General features: G+C 47.7%; 1 protein-coding gene across 2 annotated transcripts in view; it reads right to left on the bottom strand.

Annotated features, from left to right (window-relative positions):
• Positions 1–3306: 3306 nt before the first annotated feature.
• The window catches only part of SCRN3 (secernin 3), a 42102-nt gene continuing 20088 nt past the window's right edge, over positions 3307–25320 (bottom strand). For both annotated transcript variants that reach the window (XM_073545921.1, XM_073545922.1), the window contains exons 3-8: positions 23815–23996; positions 23535–23734; positions 22677–22889; positions 22293–22455; positions 4146–4326; positions 3307–3639 (exon numbers count right to left, since the gene is read on the bottom strand). In XM_073545921.1, the coding sequence (XP_073402022.1) occupies positions 3499–3639; positions 4146–4326; positions 22293–22455; positions 22677–22889; positions 23535–23734; positions 23815–23996 (1080 nt within the window). In that variant the 3' untranslated portion in view covers positions 3307–3498. The remainder of the gene's footprint in view (positions 3640–4145; positions 4327–22292; positions 22456–22676; positions 22890–23534; positions 23735–23814; positions 23997–25320) is intronic.

Genomic DNA, 25320 nt, shown 5'->3' with positions numbered 1-25320 from the left:
TTTCCAAAGGCGTATTGCTAACAAGCCGCAAGTAAGGACTTTTCTCCAGGGAGTTTCCCGATTAGTTCCCCCCCTACAGACGTCCACTGGAAACTTGGGAGCTCAATCTGGTCCTGACAGCATTGCAGGCACCACTTTTTGAACCCCTTAAGGAAGTCCCACTCCGCATTCTGTCACAGAAGGTGGTTTTTCTGGTGGCAATCACCTCGCTACGCAGGGTGTCTGAATTGTCAGCACTCTCCTGCAGATGTCCCTTCCTAGCCTTTCACCAGGACAAGGTGGTTCTCCATACAGTACCATCCTTCCTTCCGAGGGTTGTGTCCAACTTCCACCTCAATGAGGAAATTATACTGCCATCCCTTTGCCCGGTGCCGGTTCATAGAGTGGAGAAGGCTCTGCATACGCTTGACCTCGTCAGGGCATTGCGTATATACGTGTCTAGGACTGCACCCTTCCCTTTTCCTTCTTCCGGAAGGCGTTCACAAGGGTCTGCCGGCTTCCAAAGCTACCTTTGCCAGGTGGATCAAGTCCACCATACAATAGGCTTACCGCCTTAACAATTCTCCTCTTCCGGCCGGTATCACGGCACACAGCTTCGGCACAACAAGTGTGTAAGGCGGCCACTTGGACTAGCCTACACACGTTTACGAAACACTACAGTGTTCATACCCAGTCCTCAGCGGATGCGAGCCTGGGTAGACGGGTTCTGCAGGCAGCAGTGCCCCAAGTTTAGGGACCTGCTAGCACAATATTCGTCCATTGCTTCCCACCCAGGGACTGCTTTGGGACGTCCCATGGTTCTGTGTCCCCCAATGAGGCGACAGCGTAAAGGAGATTTTTGTGTACTCACCGTAAAATCTCTCTTAGCCTCTAATTGGGGGACACAGCTCCCACCCTGTTGCCCTTAACGGGCCATTGTTACGGTTGAGTTCTCATATTGTTCTTTGAGCTTGTACATAGTGGCCTTCTTACAGACATGGTTATGTTGTTTCTGTTATGTTCCTCCTAATGCTTTTGCACAAAACTGGAGAAGGCTGACGCTGTCCAGGGGTGTATACTGCAGAGGAGGAGCCATAGTCTTTTTCAGATTATGCATAGTGTCGCCTCCTAGTGGACAGCAGCATAACACCCATGGTTCTGTGTCCCCCTATTAGAGGCTAAGAGAAAGAGATTTTATGGTGAGTACACAAAAATCTTTTTTCCGTGCAGATTTGCAGGTAAAGTGATCTGTAGATTTGCTTGCGGTTTGACACCTGGACAATAGAACAGGTGTGAAACCATTGCGGAATCCAAAGAAAGAATTGACATGCTGCGGATTTAAAACCGCAGCAAATCCGCACAGAAAAATCAGCAGCATGTGCACTGCGGTTTTTAAATCCAATTGATTTGCATTGTACTGTACAATGCCTGCAGATCTGCTGCAGATCCGCAGGGCCATATCCGCAACGTGTGCATATACCCTAACCGTTCACCTCTTCCAATGACTGATTGCCTAGCAAGGATGGTGTGGATCCTGTGTTCTCTACTGTGTATAGAGGTGTTGTCACAGTTCCACTACTCCTCCGGCTATAGAATGACTGATTTATTTCCATTTATTTACCAGCTTTCAGGTTGGTCTTGAGCCAGGACGACTTGATGGATGGATGAGGATATGTAGGAAGATCAATCTTGTGCAAACCTAGATAGGTCCACCAGGGTCTTCTCTGCCGTTATATTGATTTTATCAAGTCTTCGAGTGACATGTCAAAAATTGATTTGCTTGTTCTTCTATCCTTGATCACATCCTTTACCAGCACCACATTTTTAATATAACACCTCTACAGAGTGGGCCAGTTATATGGATACACCTAAATAAAATGGGAATGCTTGATGATATCAACTTCCTGCTTGTGGCACATTAGTATATGGGAGGGGGGAATCTTTTCAAGATGGGTGGTGACCATTTTGGATCCAACTTTATTTTTTTCAATGTGACTAGGGGTCATGTGACACATCAAACTTATTGAGAATTTTACAAGAAAAACAATGGTGTGTTTGGTTTTAACATAACTTTATTCTTTCATGAGTTATTTACAAGTTTATGACCACTAATAAAATGTTAAGTGCTTCCAATTGTGTTGGATTGTCAATGCAACCCTCTTCTCCCCCTCTTGACACACTGATAGCAACACCGCAGAAGAAATGCTAATATAGGCTTCCAGTATCCGTTGTTTCAGATGCTGCACATCTCGTACCTTCACAGTATAGACAATTGCCTTCAGATGACCCCAAAAATAAAAGTCTAAGGGGGTCAGATCGGGAGACCTTGGTGGCCATTCAACTGGCTCACGACAAACAATCCACTTTCCAGGAAACTGTTCATGTAGGAATGCTCGGCCCTGACACCCATAATTGATGGTATGGTGTGGTATATGGGGTACAAAGATAGTGGGGCCATTCTTCATCAATGAAAACCTCAACGCTACTGGAGATCTGAAATTGCTACATGACGATGTGTTGCCCTCTTTATGCACTGAAGATGGCACGTTACCTGAGTTTTTCCAGCAAGATCGTACACCACCACATTATGGGTGTCAGGTTCGAGCATTCCTATAAAGAATCTGACCCCCTTGGACTAGCATTTCTTCTGCGGTGATGCTATCAGTGTGCCAAGAGTGGGAGACTGGGTTGCATTGACAATCCAACACAATGGGCAGCACTTTGAACACATTTTATAAGTGGTCATAAACTTGTAAATAACGTATGAAAGAATAAAGTTATGTTAAAACCAAGCACACCATTGTTTTTCTTGTGAAATTCTTAATAAGATTGATGTGTCACATGACCCTCTTTCCATTGGAAAAAAATAGTTGGATCCAAAATGACTGACTTCAAAATGGCCACCATGGTCACGACCCGTCTTGAAAAGTTTCCCCCTCCCATATACTAATGTGCCACAAGCAGGAAGTTGATATCAACCATTCCCATTTTATTTAGGTGTATCCATATAAATAGCCCACCCTGTATATGTATTAGATGACACAGGATCCAATATTCACAATAGAGGATGTCATATAACACCTCTATTTACAGTAGCTGACACCGGGTCCACCATTTACAGTAGGTCATGTCCTGACTCACCAATTCCCCTCCTGTCAGAATCACATTTGCCCTAATTGAAGAATGCTCATTACCGAAGTAGAGGCGAGTCAGTCTTTAGTTGCTCAGTGTCCAGGAGGCTTTACTGAAAATGAAGGAAGAGTTAATATTAGGCCTAGTGGCGAGTGTGAAAATTGAAAGTTTTCTGAATTATTTTTCTACAGAAAATAAAGCCGCGACAAACAGCTGATTTATTCAGGTTACTTTCTGATGACACATTCCCTTTAAAGTCTAACAAAACCGGACAACGGTGATGTCTACAATGCAAGTCCCTTATCGAAACCTTATTCACCACAAGTAAAACTTGGACAGCGGCTGTTGGTTGGGGGGGGAGAAATGCCACAACACAGCATTAACATTTTATGCATAAAGGTTCATTTCCTCTTCAACACAACTGGCAAACAGTGTGGCGAGTCCCGCACGATCAGGGCCATTTTTTATAAGCTCTTCTACCCCCTCGAGTTTCTTTTTTTCCAAAAGTTTCATCTTCTTCAGCAACTCCTACAGTAAAAAAAAAAAAAAAAAAAAAAAAAATTTTTTTTTTTTTTTTTAAAAACATGACTTGTCATACCACCACTTCCCAAATACAAATTTCTACAGAAACCCCCAAAAACCTGTTTTTTTTACTCGCCTTCTACAAGTTTTTGCTGCTGTCTGTTTGCAGCGCTGATGCGACTCCGCTGCAGCCAATAACCGAGCTGAGGGGCTTCAGCAGAGCCTATAAGCTCAGTTCTTTGTTTTTGTGCCGTCTATGCAACATCAGTGCTGCAGACAAGACGCGAGGGACACTGGTTAACTCCCCCTCCCAGGTTCTTTTCTCCAAGAATCTCAACTTTCACTCCATAAATCTGAATGGGGTTATTCCTGCACATGCGCATGGATTTCTGCAAGCCCTTTTCAGATAAAGGGAAAGGAGCTACAGAAATGTTTTGCTACAAATCTGCAGTGTGTGAATTCGTGGCTACAAGACGTAAATCATCATATCGCCTTTAGACATTATGCTGTACCTGTGAAGTCTTCATGGACACGAGTGCATCTTTGTGTTTCTTGTACAGTTCGTGGCTCCTGTCCTGCTTCGTTTGGAATCTCGGCTTTTGTTTGACGGGATCATCGGCGCCAAATACGGGGGACTCTGTTCTTGCAAACGGAGCGATGTGAGGCACAAAGATGAACGGCTTGAAAACGGACCTAGAGAGGAATGATAATTTAGTTAGAAGAAAGTGTTCAGGCCCTGACACACTAAGCGATATCGCTAGCAATATCACTATAATGTCACTGGTTTTTGTGACATTATAGCAATATTGCTAGCGATATCGCTATGTCTGATACCTCCGACCGCTCCCCCGCTGGTTATTGCTGATCGCGCGAGAACATCCTGGACCGTTTCTAGTCATCAGCTTCCTGCTGGGCTTCCTGTGGCACCGACGAGCGACGCGTGGACGCGGGTGGGAGGACGTCAGGATCGCCTAGTCTGACAGGTAAGTAACGACCCCCGGCCACCGCTATGTCGCTGGTGAGATCTGCCTGTGTGGCAGCTCACTAGCGACCACTTCGCGTCATATCGCTGGTCGGGATCACTGGTGCATCGCTAAGTGGACCTACCTTTAGGCATCAGATTTCTGCGTTTACTCTGCAGGGATCTAGACCCTTACATTCTGCAGTCTCCTGCTGTTTATCTACTGCAGAGGAGATTGCAGAGGAGATTGCCTTGCAGCAAATCTCTCCTGAGGCTAAGTCCTTCTGCCCTCCTACTGAGCATGCTCATGGGACGATCTCCCATTGGAGATCGGGAGTCATGTGCTCAGGTCCTGCTCCAGATCTCATTGGTCCATCTCAGAGATCTGGAGGCTTGCAGAAGGTCCCTGCTGCTATAAAAGGCGTGCATGGCTGTTCCGCCATGCGCTAGTATAGACTTACTTGCTGCTGTGTGTATGAGGACGGATGTATGATTCTGGTGAATGACTCATTATAAAACCCCTTCGCTCTGATATTACGTATGTGGTCAGGGACTGAGTTTAGAATCAGCGCCAGCGCTCCTCTGCTGCAACATCCACAGCTGCTAGCGTCCGACACTGCCCTTGCGTCATAGCTTTGTTGTTTAGCGGCAGTGTCCACGCTGCGCTGCATTAGCTCTCCTTAGCGTCCGCAGCTGCGACGCCGCACACACGGTAGGACTAGACGGATGTACTGCCGCAGTCTTGGGCTACTCCTGTGACCAGATACCGTGTGTGTATTTATACTGAGTTCTGTGACCTCAACAGGCTCAGCCTTTGTATTTGTGTTTATTTGGCATCTCTGTGACTTAACAGAGATTTCTCTGCGCACCTGGGTGACGTTTAACCCTGTGCGCATTACCGCCATATTGCTCCTGCCACCACTTAGCAGCGGTTATATCATCTACTGCACGGTGGACCCCGAGCGGCGAACACACTTTATTATTATTATTTTTATTTAGTGCGTTCCGCCGTTCCTAACAGAAAGAGAACCAAATTTATGGTTCATAAAAGTAAAGGCATCCACTAAATCCAGAGAAGGGATGGGTCTAAGTGCAAAATGTCCAGCTTTGGGGGCGTGACTATGTAGCGGCGAGAGAGGACGCGTCTGAAGAGAGCTCCTGCCATCCTGATCATATCTGGCCAGCGGACCCTTACCTCGGCGGCGCGGTCGCTGCTTTTTTGGAGCCCCCTGGACTCTGTGGCGCTCCTGGCCCCCCGCGGTAGAGCGGGGCTGGAATCCGGATTGCGGTGAGGCTGTAGAGAGCGGGGCGGCCAGCGGGGCCTGTACGGGGCGGCAGCCATCTTGGAGGCGCGCGCTCTGCCTGCGAGAGCTGCGGCGCCGGGTTCTCATCCCTGTTGCGCTGGAGGACGGTGAGCAGACATCCTGAATATTTTGAGGGGCAAGCGGTGAGTGCCCTGAAAGATTGGGCCCCGCTACGTCAACTGGCCTGCCAGCGTCATTACTGTAGGGACTTGGATCCCTCCCTCTCAGACTGCTGTCTCTGTGGGGTGCTGGGGACTTCTCCCTGGGCTATAAGGGCCCTTGTCTGCCGCTTGCTGCTAGACATTGCCTCCCTGTGTGACATCGTGGGTCTGTGCTGCTCCTGAAACCCTGCAGCCACCATCTGATAATCTTTTTCCAGTTATAACCTCGACCCAGGGGACTCCGGAGTGTGCTGTCCCTGATATCTGGCTGTGCCCCATTGCTATTAAAAGGAGTCGTTCCAAAGGGTCTGGAACAGCGGCTGAAAGGCTGAAGGAATATGCCAGAGTGGACCATGCTGAAGGTTCAAAATCTCTTAAAAATAATCCTTCACAGTCTCAGCGTAAGAACTGCCCCTCTGAGGGTGGGGAGGACAGTGAGCAAGAAGAATTAACCTTTAAGCAGGCATCCGAACAACTCATGCAGGCCATCTCCTTAACCAGGACGTCTCTGTCTGGGAAGATAGAGGACGTACACACCGAGGTGGGACACCTCCGACAAGACATGCAAGCCATGAAGGGCCACATTACGGAGGTGGAAGCGTGGGTATCCCAAGTAGAAGACGCCATTACACCCATGGAAGCCAAACTAACGAAGGTGGCAGGCTCTATGAACGCATGGAGGCAAAAAGCAGATGACATGGAGAATAGGATGCGCCGGAATAACATTCGAATTGTTGGTCTACCGGAGCGCTCGGAAGGACAACATCCGGAGCAATTCCTAGAAGACTGGCTTAAAACCACTTTGGGATATGAATTCTCCCCAATCTTTGCAGTGGAAAGGGCTCACAGGGTCCCTACTAGGCCTCTACTTCCTGGAGCCCCACCTAGACCTTTTCTGGCGCATCTCCTCAACTGCAGGGATAGAGACGTGGCTCTGCGTCTGGCGAGACAAAAGAGTCCTATCAAGTTCAACAATGCCACGATCTCGATTTTCCCAGACTTCTCTATGGAATTCCAGAAACAACGGGCACAGTTTACGGAGGTCAAAAGACATCTACTGGAGAAGAATGTTATGTACTCGATTTACCCGGCCCGGCTCCGGGTGGTCCACGAGGCTTTTACTTTATTTTTTACAGATCCAGCGGAGGTGGCGGAGTGGCTGCGGTCTCACAAAGGGTCTGCTGCAAAGGAATCCTAACGTATCTATGGCCAGTTGGTATTTTTTCTATTAATCGGCTGATTGGAGCTCTATTCGAAAGCGTCTAAGATACCAACAATACCGGACACCGAATTCAGTGATGGTATCCCCTAGTTTGCTTTGTGATGGGAGTACAGGAATCTGCTCCCGCGTTGTTAGTTGTTTTTTTACTTAGTTTTTTTTCCGCTGTGGCTTTTTGTATTTTTTTTTTAGGTAGTCATCGCAGTCGACAACAATTTCAGTTTCTAGGTGATGTCTCTAAATTTTGCCCGGGTAATATTATGCATTATATTCAGCGGAGTAAAACATGGGGGTCGGAGTTGATATATGTGACATGGAATGTGAGGAGTATAAAAACCCCTGAAGAAAAAAAAAAAAAAAAAAGATCAAGGTTTTCTCACAGATCAGACATTATCGCCCTCACATTGTGGCCTTGGTGGAGACACACCTGACTAGGGATACAGCGCGGTGCATACAGAAGCCTTGGGTACAACGGTCTGTCCATACATTCCACACCAGCTACTCAAGAGGGGTCTCACTGTTGGTACATAAAGATGTTAGATAGCTAGGGAGACTCGGAAGGACCCTGAGGGTCGTTTTATTTTTGTCCATGCAATGATAAATACCAGGAAATATGTGGTCCTATGTATTTATAATCCTCCCCCAGCCCTCATATCCATTCTGCAGAAGGCAATGAGTTTTGCCCTTAATTACCCAGACGCTGATGTTATTTGTATGGGAGACTTTAACATGGTTATGAACAATTGTCTCGATAAATTAAGGTTGGATGATGAAGCGACTGAGGGGTCCTCTCCACCGACTACAACCCCTTTTGTCATTATTCATGGGGGGTGGCGAGTGGTTGGATTTGTGGAGGGTGCGTCATCCTGAGTTAAGGGAATATACCTGCGACGCATCCACTAAGCGCTCTCTATCACGAATAGACTACATATTTGGTTCTAGCGGTCTGGCAATGTGGGTGACTGATATAGAACATGGAAGCAGGGGGATCTCAGACCATAGTCCGGTTATCCTTAAACTCAAATATGGGCATGTAAACCAAGGGATAGCTTGGAAGTTGAATCCTTTCTGGTTAAAATTGATGGGACCCCCAGACAGAACGATTGGTCAGTTGCATTGTTTCATCGCGTCCCACCCGGAACCTCAAGATATTAATTTACTTTGGGATGCCCTTAAGGCATATCTGAGGGGCTGTTTGTCCTCCACGATCTCTTATATTAAGCGGGTAACTTCGGAGAGGGATGATGAGGTGGAGCAACGACTGAAAGATTCAGAGGCTACATATATACAGTGCCTTGCGAAAGTATTCGGCCCTCTGGAACTTTTCAACCTTTTCCCACATATCATGCTTCAAACATAAAGATACCAAATGTAAATTTTTGTTGAAGAATCAACAACAAGTGGGGCACAATTGTGAAATTGAACAAAATTTATTGGTTATTTTACATTTTTGAGAAAATTCAAAAACTGAAAAGTGGGGCGTGCAATATTATTCGGCCCCTTTAACTTAATACTTTGTTGCGCCACCTTTTGCAGTGATTACAGCTACTAGTCGCTTGGGGTATGCCTCTACCAGTTTTGTACATCAAGAGACTGAAATTCTTGCCCATTCTTCCTTGGCAAACAGCTCGAGCTCAGTGAGGTTTGATGGAGATCATTTGTGAACAGCAGTTTTCAGCTCTTTCCACAGATTCTCGATTGGAGTCAGGTCTGGACTTTGACTTGGCCATTCTAATACCTGGATATGTTTATTTGTGAACCATTCCATTGTAGATTTTGCTTTATGTTTGGGATCATTGTCATGTTGGAAGACAAATCTCCGTCCCAGTCTCAGTTCTTTTGCAGACTCCAACAGGTTTTCTTCAAGAATGGTCCTGTATTTGGCTCCATCCATCTTCCCATCAATTTTAACCATCTTCGCAGCCTCTGCTGAAGAAAAGCAGGCCCAACCCATGATGCTGCCACCACCATTTTTGACAGTGGGGATGGTGTGTTCAGGGTGATGATCTGTGTTGCCTTTATGCCAAACATACCGTTTGGCATTGTGGCCAAAAAGTTCGATTTTGGATTCATCTGACCAGAGCACCTTCTTCCACATGTTTGGTGTGTCTCCCAGGTGGATTGTTGCGAACATTAAATGACACTTTTTATGGATATTTTTGAGAAATGGCTTTCTTCTTGCCACTCTTCCATAAAGGCCAGATTTGTGCAGCGTACGACTAATTGTTGTCCTATGGACAGACTGTCCCACCTCAGCTGTAGATCTCTGCAGTTCATCCAGAGTGATCATGGGCCTCTTGGCTGCATCTCTGATCAGTCTTCTCCTTGTTTGAAATAAAAGTTTAGAGGGACGGCGGGTCTTGGTAGATTTGCAGTGGTATGATACTCCTTCCATTTCAATATGATCGCTTGCACAGTGCTCCTTGGGATGTTTAAAGTTTTGGAAATCATTTTGTATCCAAAGCCGGTTTTAAACTTCTCCACAACAGTATCATAGACTTGCCTGTTGTGTTCCTTGGTCTTCATGATGCTCTTTGTGCCTCAAACAGAACCCTGAGACTATCACAGAGCAGGTGCATTTATACGGAGACTTGATTACACACAGGTGAATTATATTTATCATCATTAGTCATTTAGGACAAAATTGGATCATTCAGAGATCCACAATGAAATTCTGGAGTGAGTTAGCTGCACTGAAAGTAAAGGAGCCGAATAACATTGCACACCCCACTTTTCAGTTTTTGAATTTCCACAAAAATTTAAAATAACCAATAAATTTCATTCAACTTCACAATTGTGTCCCACTTGTTGTTGATTCTTCACCAAAAATTTACATTTGGTATCTTTATGTTTGAAGCATGATATGTGGGAAAAGGTTGAAAAGTTCCAGAGGGCCGAATACTTTCGCAAGGCACTGTATCTAACTAAACTAGTGGGAACAGGAGTGAGTGGTTGGCTGCCCAGAGGTTATATACTCAGCATGTGGACACTAAATCTAAACGTAAACTATTCTTCACTCGTCAATCCTATTTCGAATTGGGGAACCAGACGGGTAAATTTTTGGCCTATCTGGTGCGCCAACATAACACTTCCAACACGACATTACAGATTCATAGGGCGGATGGTATATTGGTGTCTTCGACCGAGGAGATTCTTGGTTGTTTTCAGGACTACTACAGGTCATTATATGAAACGAAAAGTGACTGACACTTTGGGGTGCCTAGACTATTTATCAGATGTATCATTCCCCACATTAGATCCTAAGCAGCAGGCCCTTATGGACGCGGTGTTCACTGCAGAGGAGATAGAAAAGGCCATGACAGACATGGCTTCGGGGAAGGCCTGATGGGTTCCCAATTGAATTATATTGGAAGTACCGGGATATATTGATGCCACTTTTGGTGAAGGTATTTTGGGGAATTTGGGAAGGGAATTCTATGCCTGAGTCCTTTTACGAGGCTAACATCATAGTGCTGAGGAAGGAGGGGGAAGGACCCTTTGGAATGTGGATCCTATTGTCCCATTTCGCTAGCGAATGTGGACTATAACATTTTCACCAATATTCTAGCTACTAGACTGAATTCAATTATATTGAATCTTATACATCCTGATCAAACAGGCTTTATGCCTGGTAAGAGTACTTCCATTAACATCAGAAGAGTCCAGTCAATAGTCCAATATAGCTCCCTAATGCCAGACAACAAATGGGCATTGGCATCGTTGGATGCTGCCAAGGCTTTTGACCCTCTTGAATGGCCTTTCCTCTCCGCATGTTTGCAATGGTATGGCTTTGCCAATAAATTTATAACATGAATCAAAGTACTATATATGAAACCCAAGGCCCGTATTATAATAAATAATTCTATATCTGAGTCTTTCGCATTGCATAGGGGGACCCTTCAGGGTTGCCCTCTTCCCCCAGCCCTCTTCGCCCTTGCGATAGAGGCACTAGCAATACGTATAAGGTCCTCCCTTAACATCTGAGGTATAGCTATAGCAGGTCGGGTAGATACCATAGGCCTATATGCCGATGATATGGTGATATTCTTGAATGATGTGGAAGAAACTTTGCCACAGGTGATATCCCTTATAGATAGATTTAGTAAATATTCAGGTTTACATATAAATTGGGAGAAGTCTGCCCTGTTACCCCTTTCCCATGCCCCAGCTGGAGGCTCTCTCCTCGCTGCCTACTGTGTCTAGTTTTAAATATTTGGGCATCCATATATCTAACAATATAGACGCCCCTCTCACAGCCAAACCAGATCTCCCACTTTGCACTGATGAGGGGCAGCACCCCGAAACACAGTGTTTGCAAATGGAGATTCTGGCTTGGCTTTTATCCTAAGTCATGTAACTAGGCTCGATAAAGGGTCAACATTGACTTTTAGGATTGCTACCTCCAATAGGTGGCACTAGAGTTCTAGTCCTCTTCCTCTCTGAAGAGACTATTTGCATAATTAGCATATACTGTATCTAACAATAGTACGCTTGATCTACAACTTAATGTCCACCCATTGCTGGAACTAGTTAGAGTGAAACTTGCATCCTGGAGTAGGCTCCCATTTCTGTGGCCGGACGCATTAATCTGATTAAAATGATATTACTCCCTAAATTTAACTACTCGTTTCAACACAGCGCGGTAGCGGTGCCCAAGTCCTTTTTTGTTATCTCAATTCCCTGGTCACATCCTTTATATGGGGGAAAACTAGGCCCAAACATAAACTGTCCACTTTACAAAGACCAAAGAAGGGAGGTGGGGCGGCGTTACCAGATTTTTTCCTATACTACTTAGCTGGGCAGGCTAAAGCTTTAAGTAAATGGATGCCGGGTAATTGCCTCCCCAATTCTGAAAGTCACTAGCTCCACGCTGCACAAGCGGATTGCCCATTAGGTTTCCTGGTGTTGGAGAAAACTAATGTTCCACGTCTGTTACCCCTACTCTGGCTGGCACGATTAATATGGAGACAAATCAAGAACGTAATTGGGTTTAAAGATTTTATAGTTGAAATGCCCCTGTGGAATAATAATTATTTTCCGGGGGTTGTTGGATCATCCGTCCAACGCTTTTTGGATTCAGTGTGGCGTCTCTTCAATTGGAGACCTGTATGACCAGGGCATCTTAAAACCTTTTGAACAATTACAGGTCACACATGATATTCCGAGATCTCAATTTTTCCGTTATTTGCAGTTGAGATCGGCTCTTCAATCACATATGAGGGATAGGGGTGTGGACCGGAATATTTCATCTTTACCTCTGATAGGAATCCTTAATTCGCAGGGTCCCCATATCCTCTCTGTATACGTACATGCCATCAGTAGGGGCAGAATCGGCCATAGACTATTGAGCGGAAGTGGGAACGACTCATCCCTAATACGCAAAGAGAGGAGTGGGAGGAGATTCTAGAGTCTCCGACTGGAGTATCACCATCTATTAATAAATAATGATACAATTATATAAAATAAATCAATCATATTTGACTCTGTTGCAACTTTTTAGGATGGGTCGGCTTCAATCATCAGAATGTATGCGATGTCACCAGATGCTGATTTTATTCATATGGTGTGGCAATGTCCCATTATCCTACATTACTGGAAAGAGGTGACCACATTGACATCCCTGGTGCAGGCCCCTGTCCCTCTAGAGCCATTGGTCTGCTTTTTTTGGAGTATGGGAGGAGGAGACTTGGGATCGCTATACTGGGGTCTTCCTGCGCGAGACGCTGTTTATGGCACGGAAGGTGCTGGCATTGCGGTGGATGGGGGGTTCATGTCCTTCCCTTTGATTTTGGATCGAGTTGGTAAATTCAATTGTTCCATATGAGCGCATGTTATACCAAAACAGGGGATGCCCGGGTAAATTTGAAAAGATTTGGGAGAGGTGGAATTCCTCTCACCTCACTTTACAAGGCTGAGACATCACACGCGACATAATATGATATAGGAGACCAGGCTGCGGAAATAGTAGATACCAGTTGATGTAGTGGTAGTTGTAGTTTAGAAATTTTAGCTAGATTTTATTTCTGAGTGATATGACAAGGTTTGTGAAATCGGATTGATATACATGCTGGAAAATGTATAAGCAATTATCCTTCTTGTGTGCTTGGAAAGATATGTACATATCACCTTGTTTATAAGAGTGTGCAATTTCTCTGCATTGTATTTTACAATGGACGGGAACATGTGTGCTATGTATAATGCTTGTTATCATAAGCCATTGTGTATGTTGTACATTCTTTTTGTCCTGAGGTTCAATAATCGAATTAAAAAAAAAAAATAAAAATGTCCAGCTTTGTATAAATTGGGTATTGCACCTGAGTAAGCAGCACAGATCGATCTTGCATTTAAAGTGTCCCTCCAGTTTCACAAGTAAATAATTACAGTGCGGTAATATACTAGTAGCAATGATACCCTGCAGCACGGACCCCCACAAATCGTCTGCGGGGGTCCGTGCTGCAGTCCTGATTGCTGGAGTGAGCGTCCTATTATTTTACCGATATCCAAGAAGTATCGTTTCTCTTTGCGGAGAATGACATGCTAAGCATGCTGAGATGAGGAGACAAAGCCGCAATGCTCCTCTGGGAAATATGCAAATTGTCTCCAGAGTGGAAGAGGACTAGAACTCTAGCACGACCTATTGGAAGTAGCAATCCTAAAAGTCAATGTCGACCCTTTAACAAGCCTTGTTACATGACTTAGGATAAAAGCCAAAACCAGAATCTCAATTTGCAGACACTGTTTCTGGGTATTGCCCCTCGTGAGTGCAAAGTGTGATATCTGGTTTGGCTGTGTGAAAGGCGTCTGACCGATATCCAAGTAGTATTGTTTCTACTTGCAGAGAATGACATGCTAAGCATGCCGAGATGAGACTTAAAGCCGCAATGCTCCTCTGGGAAATATGCTAATTATTAAAATTATTATTTTACCGCACTCACTTTCACATCGAAAACAGTATCAAACAGGAGACATGGTGGTTCCAGATCTTCTCAGGTCCTCACTTTCTTTGTGTGCTTGTGGGTGTGAGTAATATTTATGCAACCCATGACCTCTAGCATTTTTTTTAGTTTTTTTTCCCCCCTAAGGGGGGGTGACCCTAGTGCCATTAACATTACGACCTGACATATTTGCCGAAATGCATGCAATAGGCCATCAATGGTAGAGTTTTGGACGACCCCTTTAATAGTGGGTTGAAATTTAGGGAAATAATGGAGCTCAGGTCTCTGGGACACTTTAATGCCCAAATATCTAAAATTTCCTCACCACCAATAAAGGGGTCCGAGAACCCACAGCATGAGCTGGGATTGAACTTGGATCTTGCAGTCCTCTAGCGAAGGCTCTCAGAAAATGACCAACACCCTCCCCCTCAATGTAATATCCGTTTTAAGAAAAACCGTGTACACTAGGCCAAAAGATGTTCATTAAGAGTTTTGTGCCCCCACCCATTTTTATTCTCTATCGATGGAGAGGAAATATACACTTTTGTAATTTTTAAAATGGAAAAAAATGACTATATTTTTTTGGCCTAAATAGGAAATAGGTCTCTTTAATGTTAGGCCTTACAGAGATCATTTAATTTTGCTTAACTGTTCACAATAACAGTAATTTTTACCAGGGGTGCCCAAACTTTTACACGCCACTATCTCTTCTCATTCTGGTTTTGGATTTAACCCTCAAAATTTCAATCATAAGTATTCCACTAAGAAAGTCTTTGGTACCATCCCATAAGGGGGAGGCTGAACAGACAGTGATATCAAAATATGATGTGCACGCACATTGGAGCACATATATCAATTCCGTCGTAATTTGTGAACCTAAAAACTTTCTTTTGTGATCTGTACTGAATTTATTACGTGTTTCAGGCACTTTATGATGTGTCAGAATGATGGACCGTTGACTCGAGGAATGGAGACGCGAGTTATCAGAAAGGGGTCATGGCTTAATGTCCAGTATAATGCGCCAAAATTCTGGTGCTCATTTCTGGTACTGTATAAAGTAAGCAAACTTATAGCTGGCATAAACAGTTTGGAAAGTCTTAAAGTTAAACAAGATTTATCAACCCCCCCCCCCCCCCCCAGATGACGTAGAGTTGAAACGCGTGTCAGGGTGTGAGGTGGAGGCTGATGTGGTGACACCCTGTCTTATTTGGGGTATGTCTGAAAATAATGTATCTTTGTTTTTGTGTATTACATTGCACCCAATTTCTATATATCTAATTTGCAGAATTGCATTGCAACTAAAGGGAACCTGTCACCTGAAAAAAAACAGGATTTTTTGGGTTGCTTACCGTAAAATCTGTTTCTCGGAGCCTTCATTGGGGGACACAGAGACCATGGGTGTATGCTGCTGCCACTAGGAGGCTGACACTATGCACAAAAAAGGTTAGCTCCTCCTCCGCCGTATACACCCCACCGACCGGCAGGAAATTCCTCAGTTAGTGAGAAAGCAGTAGGAGAAGTAACGGAATAGATTGAAAACAGAACGAACAACTCAACTGTAACCAATCGACAAACATAAGAACAGGAGTTGTAGAACATGGGAGGGTGCTGTGTCCCCCAATGAAGGCTCCGAGAAACAGATTTTACGGTAAGCAACCCAAAAAATCCTGTTTTCTCGTTCGCCTTATTGGGGGACACAGAGACCATGGGACGTCCCAAAGCAGTCCCTGGGGTGGGAAACAAACTTCCATCAGGCCAGTGGACTCACCACCGCGGCCTGCAGAATCCTTCTACCTAGGCTGGCGTCCGCCGAAGCGTAGGTGTGGACCCTGTAGAATTTCACAAAAGTGTGAACCGAAGACCACGTTGCAGCTTTGCAAAGCTGCAGCGCGGAAGCTCTGTGGCGCACCGCCCAGGAGGCACCCACCGCCCGGGTAGAGTGCGCTCTGATCCCTGAAGGAGCTGCACGATGCTTGACCCGGTATGCCTCCAAAATTGCCGATCTGATCCAGCGAGCAATAGTGGCCTTTGAGGCTGGGTGACCTTTCCTTGCACCGTCTGGAATGATAAACAGAGAGTCTGACTTCCGCAAGGAAGATGTCCTGGCTAGATAGACTCTCAATGCCCTGACCAGGTCCAGCTTGTTCAAGGATCGCTCCCGAGGATGAGCTGGGCTCGGGCAGAAGGATGACAGAACAATGTCCTCATTGAGGTGAAACGAAGATACCACCTTCGGAAGTAAAGAGGGCGGAGGCCGCAGAACTACCTTGTCCTGATGAAGTACCAAAAAGGGAGAGCGGCAAGAAAGGGCCGCTAATTCTGACACACGTCGGATGGAAGTAATGGCCACCAGAAAGGCCACCTTCCAAGAAAGGAGGGCAACGGAAACATCCCTGAGAGGTTCAAAAGGAGGACCTTGCAGAACCCCAAGAACGAAATTAAGATCCCAAGGATCCACGGGCGCTCGGTACGGAGGAACCGTGTGAGCCACACCCTGAAGAAAGGTTTTGACCTGGGGCCGGGAGGCCAGCGTCTTCTGAAATAAAATGGACAGTGCCGAATCTTGACCCTTCAAGGAACTGAGAAGAAACGCCAGAACAGAAGGAAGCGAAAAAACCATGGCCGCGATGTCATTGGCCTCACACCAGGAGAAATAGACTTTCCAAGTACGGTAATAGATCTTGGAAGAGGAAGGCTTTCTGGCGCGGATCATGGTATGAATCACTCGGTCAGAGAATCCTGCCCGTTTCAAAACCTCGGTCTCAACAGCCACGCCGTTAAATTGAGCGACCGAGAATTGGGGTGGCAAATCGGGCCTTGCGACAGCAGATCTGCCCTGTCGGGAAGCTTCCAGGGGGCGTCCGCGAGAAGGTTGACAATGTCCGCGAACCAAGACCTTCTGGGCCAATTCGGGGCGATGAGGACGACTGGAATCCCTTCTGCCTTGATTTTCTTCAACAGCTTGGGAAGAAGAGGCAGGGGAGGGAACAGGTAGGGGAGCTCGAACTGTGACCAAGGAACGGCCAGAGCGTCGGCGCCCACTGCCAGGGGGTCCCGAGACCTGGACACGAATTGTGGTACCTTCCTTTTGAGGCGAGACGCCATGAGGTCTACGTCCGGGGTTCCCCACCGACGGCAGAGCAGATGAAACACCTCCGGATGTAGGGACCAGGGACCATTCCCCTGCCGCGAGACCCTCGTGGCTTAGAAAATCGGCGGCCCAGTTGTCCACGCCGGGAATGTGAACCGCGGAAATTGTTGGAACAAAGGTCTCTGCCCATTGAAGAATTCTGGACACTTCCGCCAGGGCTGAGACACTCCGTGTCCCCCCTTGTCGGTTGATATACGCTACCGCTGTGGCATTGTCTGTTTGAATCCTGACAGGCAGGCCCTTGAGGCGCAGTTCCCAGTGGACGAGAGCCAGAAGGATCGCTCGTATCTCTAGGACATTGATCTGCAGAGCTGATTCCTGAGTCGACCATCGACCCTGAACAGTGTGATTGCGGAACACTGCACCCCAGCCGATGAGGCTGGCGTCCTTTGTGCCAATCTGGGAAGAAAGGACCGCCCCGAGAGAATGAGGGGAGACGTCAACCACCAGTTGAGAGACCGCTTGATCTGGCATGAAAGACGAACCGGACGATCCAGAGACAGAGCCGACCTGTTCCACCTGGACAAAATGGCCTGCTGGAGGGGCCTGGCGTGAAACTGGGCAAAGGGAACTGCCTCTATTGCTGCCACCATCTTCCCCAGAATCCTCATGGCTGTCCTGAGAGATGAAAACCGTGCGATCTGTAGTGATCGGACGCCGTGCTGCAGGGAAAGAATCTTGTCTTGTGGGAGAAATACCCTTGACCGACGAGTGTCGAAAAGAAGGCCCAGAAACACAAGGCGTTGAGTAGGGATCAGACAGGACTTTTTCCGGTTGACGATCCACCCAAAACTGGACAGGGTGTCTAGAACGATCGCCACACTAAGGCGGGCCTGATGAAAGGAGGGAGCCTTGATCAGAATATCGTCGAGATACGGAAAAAGAACAAGACCTCTGATCCTCAACAAGGCCATCAACGCCGCCATAATCTTCGTGAAGACTCTGGGAGCGGTGGCGAGCCCAAAAGGGAGCGTGACGAACTGATAATGTTCGTGGTGAATCGCAAACCACAGGAACTTTGGATGTCCGGGAAATATGGGCACTTGTAGATAGACATCCAAGATGCCTATGGAACACATGAATTCCTGCTCCTTCATGGAGGCAATCACCGAGCGAACCGACTCCATCCAGAAGTGGCGGAGGCGAACTCTCTTGTTGAGTAACTTGAGATCCAAGATGGGTCGAACCGCCCCGTCCTTTTTCGGCACCACAAACAGGTTTGAATAAAACCCTGTGAATCGTTCCGATTCGGGAACGAGCACAATCACCCAGGAGCTGAGGAGAGAGGCGATGGCCGAACCGAACCCCGGGATCAAGGCAGGATCCCGTGGCGGACGGGATGGAAGAAGCGATCCCGTGGAAGAGAAACAAACTCTATTTTGTATCCTGTCGATACAACCTCTCTGACCCAAGCGTCCTCTACTGAGGCGAACCAGACGTCGCTGAAGAAAAGAAGTCGACCTCCCAATTGGAAGGGACCCACGGAAGTCCGATGATAGTCATGCGGACGTAGACCGTCCAGATCTAGATCTGGGTGGTCTTCCCTGGGAAGAGTGGGACCGCCAGGACGGAGTGGGCCTGAAGGAGACCTTCTTTCTTTCCTGACGTGCTTGTGGCCTTTGCTGGTTGGAAGGGTTTTCCGCCGCATTGAAACGGCGGAAAGACCGAAAGGGACGGAACTGACGCCTTGGAGGAGGTCTGCGAGGCTTGGATTGGGGGAGAAGAGAACTCGTACCTCCGGTAGCGTCCTTAATAATCTGGTCCAATTGGGAACCAAAGAGACGCACTCCTTGAAAAGGCAGATTAGTCAGACTTTTTAGAGGACAAGTCCGCCTGCCAGGCCTTGAGCCAAATTGTACGTCGGATTGCCACGATGTTGCTTGACGCCTGAACCGCGCAAGATGCGGCATCCAAGGAAGCAGAAAGCAGATAATCCCCCGCATGGGAAATCTGATTGGCGAGATCGGCCAAATGCTCCGGTTGTGCCTTATCCAGAATGCCCTGCCGAAGGTCCTCTGCCCAAGCGGATATAGCCTTTGCTGCCCAAGATGAAGCAAAGACTGGACATACCGCCGCAGATGCCGCCTAGAAGGCAGACTTTGCTAGGGATTCTATGATTCTGTCATTAGAATCTTTTAGGGACGCTACACCCGACAGCGGAAGAACAGTATTATTAGAGAGTCTGGATACGGGAGGGTCCACTGAAGGAGAAGCGGCCCAGTTGTCCGTGAGCTCTTTAGCGAACGGATACAGCACGCCGAGACGCTTTCCTCTTTGAAAGCGTCTAGTCGGATCTTCACTTTCCTTGGTAAAAATCTTCCCAAACTCGGAATGAAAGGGAAACACCCTGGAAGGTGTTTCCGCCCGTCTGAACGAAACCTCCTGATCTGAGGATTTCGCAGGGGCGTCAGTGATGTCGAAGGTATGGTGAATCGCGGCAATGAGGTTCTGCACCGTAACCTTCATGTTCGCATCCTGATCCGAATCCAGCTCTAAGACCCCTTCAGATTCCGAAAGCGCTTCACCTGACTCGGGAGAGGAGGCCCGAGAGGGAGACTGCTGGGGAGTATGGGGTGAGGTAGGGCGAGGAGAGGACTCCGCCTGGAGATCCTGCCTGGGTCTCTTGCGACTGACACTGGCTGGCTCAGATGGGACGTCCTGGGACGTGCTAGGTCCCGCAGAAGCTCCCAAGGGCAACTTATCCAGAACGGCTACTAGGGACTGAGACACCTTGGTGAGGTCTGCCACCGACTGTGATAGGGAGGAGGCCCAACCCGGCAAGGGGGGCTCACTCACCCCTGGGGCTATGGATGGCTCCTGAGCGGCGTCGGGCTGGATTGGATTGCTACAGTCCAGGCAGAGGGGAGAGGACTGACCCCTGAGGTAGTGCCGGAAGGTTGGGGGACAGAGGGCGGAGAAGGGTCAGTCTGCCGTGCAGAGCTACTCACGGTCCGGTGTCCCCAAAAGCGAAGCTGCTCGACCTGTCCGGGGATGCAGATCAGGGAGAAGTCCGGCTGGCCGTCCCAAAGAGGCAAAAAGCTGCTTGCAGAAACTGCTCAGGGGCTGGGGAGCGTCTCCAGCTGCGTCCGGCTGGCAGGCTGTGAAGATGGCGCCTGCCTGTAGAAAAGCGCGGGTCCCGGGGAAGGGCGGAGCTCCTCGCAGGGTTAATAATTGCTGCCCTCTAGCCATAATATGCTGGGCAGGAGAGGGAAAGGCGGGGGGAGGGCCTGGGGAGAGCGGGAGAGAAGCCCGGTAAAGGAAAAAAAGGGGCGGGGGGCGTGGCCGCGACGCTGCGGTAGGCCCGAACACAAGCCGGGGCCTAAATTAGTTGCGGCGGCCGCCTGTCAGCAGGGGGTCGCGCGGAAGACGCGTCGCAACACCGGGCCGCGTCCCTGCCCAGAACTGCCCGACTCCAGTGCTACCCCTGCCGAGATGGAAAAAAGGGGGGAAGCGCAGAACGAGGTCCGTGAAGACCCGGGGCCTGCATGGATGCGGTGACTGTGGGGAGATGCGGGGCGTGCAGGGACCCTAACGTGGTCCCCCTGGCGACCGCTCCAAGAGAAAACGCCGGGGGAAGACTGACATACTCACCCAGGCAGGGGGCCTTACAATAAAGGTACCTGAAAATCCCACGCTGTCTGTCTCTATGAAATCCGCGCCTCATCCAACCTTCAGGCTCTGGTAGGCGAGAGGGTGGGAGGCGGGGGGCAAGGACCGTCCGTGCGGCTGGCACCTACTTGTGCGAGGCTCCTGGTCCTGCTGCGGAGACCTATGAGGATACGGGGTGGCAGTACACGCCGTACTCATAGTCTCTTTGTGGGAGTACGGATGTGACTGTTCACTCCGTATCCCTCCGGAACCTGCAAAGAAACGACGCACGACGAGGTAGATAGGGGTCTAATAAAAGACCCGTGTCCACCTCCTACTGACACTAAGCTAAACTGAGGAATTTCCTGCCAGTCGGTGGGGTGTATACGGCGGAGGAGGAGCTAACCTTTTTTGTGCATAGTGTCAGCCTCCTAGTGGCAGCAGCATACACCCATGGTCTCTGTGTCCCCCAATAAGGCGAACGAGAAAAACGCTATACACCTACAGATATGGGGCTAATCTGCAGGTTAAAAGCGTTGTGAGCCTGCCCGGCGCGGGCACATAATTTCCTCCCAGCAGCGTGGGTCTAACTCTAGTCCTCACAACAGCGTCCCGGTTTCAGTCACTGGGGCAGCACCAGTGTGAGTTCAGTTGTTGCTCTGTGTATATAGAGCGGCAGCTGTAACTGCACCCCTGCCACTGACTAACACTTGGCCCTTATGCTGAGCTGCTGTTAGTCAGTCCCGGGGGAGCGGCAACAACCACCGCACTCTTTACACAGAGTGGTGACTGAACCTGCGCAGGCACTGCCCTGGTGACCGAAACCAGGATGCTGCTGGGAGAAATAAAGTTCATTTCCTCCCGGCAGCGGCGGTCTAAGTGCCAGAGCTGGGCAGGTTCACAATGCTATTAACTTGAAGATTATTGCCAGATCTGCAGGCTAACGTTTTTTTTTTTTTTAGGTGACAGGTTCCCCTTAACTTTGTGGCCATTTGCCTTTACATACCTGTTATCATTACGACTTGGTAGTATTCTGCCATCTGGTGGCTACCTTTGGTATTGTAATCTTATTTTCATTATTTTGTGTTGCTCATCGGCCTCCCCTTGCTTTCATTGTTCCTTTTTTTTACGATCAAATTTTCAGTCAATGCTTAGGATATATTAATATTTAGCAAACACTATGATAAATGGTGCATTTTCAGACTGCCTCATCTAAAAATCAGACATTATTGATATATCTGTCCTACTATGGATGCAATTTTTCATTAAGAAAAGCAAAGAAAAGGAATTGCCGGGGCATATTGTGATGTAGGGAGAGAAATGATCTACTGATGACCTACCTGGCAGGGTCAGGGGTACCAGTGAAGAAGTGGCAGCATGGCTGGCTCGGATCCTGCGGCAGAATAGAGACCATACTTCCAGTTGTCATAAATCCGCCTTCCATGTTGATGCCACTTGGCTTGTCTGATAGGATTTCCATCATGGCTTCAGCTGTAAGGTTTCCTAGAAGATATATGATGGATTCCTATTAACCTCATGTACAGACTTGGGGATGTCCCATGTATCTCTCATATGATATCAGCCGTATTAATAGTACGAATGTGGACAAACCTGTACAATCCTCTTCACGATAAATAAAATGCAAACATCAAATTTGGGACCTCCCGGAAATGGCAGCAAAAGCAGCCTGGTTGGTAAAGGGATGCACTTATCATGTAACTTACCTTTATATTTCCTGAGCAGTTTGTAGCCTTCACAGAATCTGTCTCCAGAGGACAAAGATCTGGATGGGTTGAAATAGGAATACACGGCTGCAAAATTAAATTCCTTTCTTCCATCCCACCAGCCTTTCGTCTTTGCGTACTCCCTTATTGCAGGGTGCTCACGGTCAATTTTGGTGGTGATGGACAGGTTGTTGGATATATTCTTTATGCCTTCTGTTATATATAAAAAAAAAAACAAAAAAAAAAAAAAACGGTTAGATAACGTCATTCAATGAAAGGTTTTCATGAAAAGTTCATGTCATAAGGGTACATGCTAAACAGGAGCATCTACTTATAATTAAATGGGTGTCTGGGACTAGAAACGGGTTTGCCCCCTGCTGTCAGAAGCACCGCTGTGATGAGCGGAACGGTGGCAAAAACTACCGTTGGGCACTACGAAGCATATGGCAGTCTGAGGAGCTGGCACACGTCTTAAGGCACTGAACCAACGTCAGACGAACTCACGGATATTGACGGGTTTAGCTGACAGCCTTTATGGGCCCCCTGACCAATGAGGTCAGAGCAGAGACGGATCCAACATGTCCGATTTCAGACTGCTGATGGGAGATAAGCCGCCACAAGCGAGGTCTCTCCTAAAGAGCACTCAGCAGGGTGAGAGCTCCCACGTATGTAAGAATTGGGCACGACAGGGGCCGACTGAACAATCGGCTATCAGGGGTGTAAATTGTATGGGGGACTTTAGATAAAACAGGTGGCGGCAGCCAAAAAGGTTTTTTTTACTTACTATGGATTCTCCAACTATTAAAACATTTTATATATTACCATCTAATAATTCTCCTTTGTGCCGCACCTACTTACCGTTCACTTTCTCCGCGGCCCAGTACCGGCCGGCCGTTTCCAGGATCCACGCGTCCTTCCTGTCAGCTATGAGGAAGCTGTTGTGATAAGTAAAGGACATCGGACTCTCCATGCAGTTGCCGCCTTGACCGTATTTTTCTAACAAGCCGACGATCACATCCAGCGCTCCTTCAGCTGTGTCCGCCCTCTCCAGACCCAACCTGGAGAACACATATATGCATCACAAAAAACCCTCTCTCTGCTGCTCCCGACGGTAAAAGTAAACTATTCACTCCCTGACCTGACAAGGTCCATGCCCAGGAGAGCCTCGTCATCATCGATCTCCTCTTTACCCCATACGGCTTCATTTCCGATACACACGCCCCATTCGTTCGCTCCCATCTCCGCTCCCCACAGCCAGGATGGACGACTTAAAACCACCGCGTGGGTCTTCTCCGCTTGTTCGATTTCGATGTAAGTGCACTGGGAGCAAAATTAATGAAATAAATGTCAATAAAAGGAGAAATATGTCATATATAACCTATGTACAATCACATGGCATCAAAGCTCCACATGTGCAGTGACAAAGAGGGATTTTTGGTTCTTACCGTAAAATCACTTTCTTGGAGCTTTCATTGGGGGACACAGATAACCATGGGTGTATGCTGCTGCTGCCAGGAGGCTGACACTATGCAAAACAAGAAAATTAGCTCCTCCCCGGCAGTATACACCCACCGACAGGCACCAAGTACCTCAGTTGGTGAGAAAGCAGTAGGAGAAGCGACAAAACAAAACTCTGAACATATGTACCAACCCAACAAGGGACTCAAAGACCCAATACGGTACAACTTAAACAGGGAAGGTGCTGTGCCCCCCAATGAAGGCTCCAAGAAAGATTTTACGGTAAGAACCAAAAATCCCTCTTTCTTTATCGCTTCATTGGGGGACACAGATAACCATGGGACGTTCCAAAGCAGTCCCAAGGGTGGGAACAGCAATAAGGAACGAAAAGAAGTAAGGACTTAGGTCAGCCGGTGAGTTACTGCCGCCTTCAGAACCCTCCTACCAAAAGCTGCATCAGACGAGGCCTGGGTATGAACCCTGTAGAACCTTGCAAACGTGTGCAAAAACGACCAGGTCGCGGCCCTGCAAATTTGCAAAGCCAAAGCCTGGTGTCGAGCAGCCCACGAAGCTCCTACAGCCTGAATGGAGTGGGCTCTCACCCCAGGAGGGGGCCGTTTTTCCTGAAGTCGATACGCTTCTAGAATGGTAGAACGAATCCAGCGGGCGATTGTGGATTTGGATGCTGGAAGCCATTTCCGACGACCTTCAGAGATGACAAGCAGGGAATCGGATTGACAAAGTGAAGCGGTCCTGGCGAGATAGACACGCAAGGCTCTTACTACATCCAGTTTGTGGAGCAACTTCTCCAGATGGTGAGAAGGAGCAGGGCAAAAAGAGGGAAGGACGATATCCTCATTGATGTGGAAAGAAGATACCACCTTTGGAAGAAAAGAGGGAACGGGCCTGAGGACAACCTTATACTGATGGAGGATAAGGTACGGGGAACAGCAGGATAGGGCCGCCAGCTCAGAAACTCTCCTAATGGATGTAATGGCGATTAGGAAAGTTACCTTCCATGAGAGAAAGGAAAGAGGAATGTCCTGGACAGGCTCGAACGGCGCATTTTGGAGAACGCCAAGAACGAGATTGAGGTCCCACGGATCTATCGGTGAACGATGAGGAGGAGCAACATGGGCGACTCCTTGGAGGAAGGTCTTAACTTGCGGTAAAGGAGCGAGATCTC

Source organism: Dendrobates tinctorius, unplaced genomic scaffold (genome assembly GCF_039654945.1).
Source record: "Dendrobates tinctorius isolate UK_male_01 unplaced genomic scaffold, ASM3965494v1 ptg000143l, whole genome shotgun sequence".
In the NCBI taxonomy this organism is placed as follows: domain Eukaryota; kingdom Metazoa; phylum Chordata; class Amphibia; order Anura; family Dendrobatidae; genus Dendrobates; species Dendrobates tinctorius.
The sequence above is the reverse complement of the archived record's forward strand: the minus strand, read 5'-3'. Positions and strand labels throughout refer to the sequence as shown.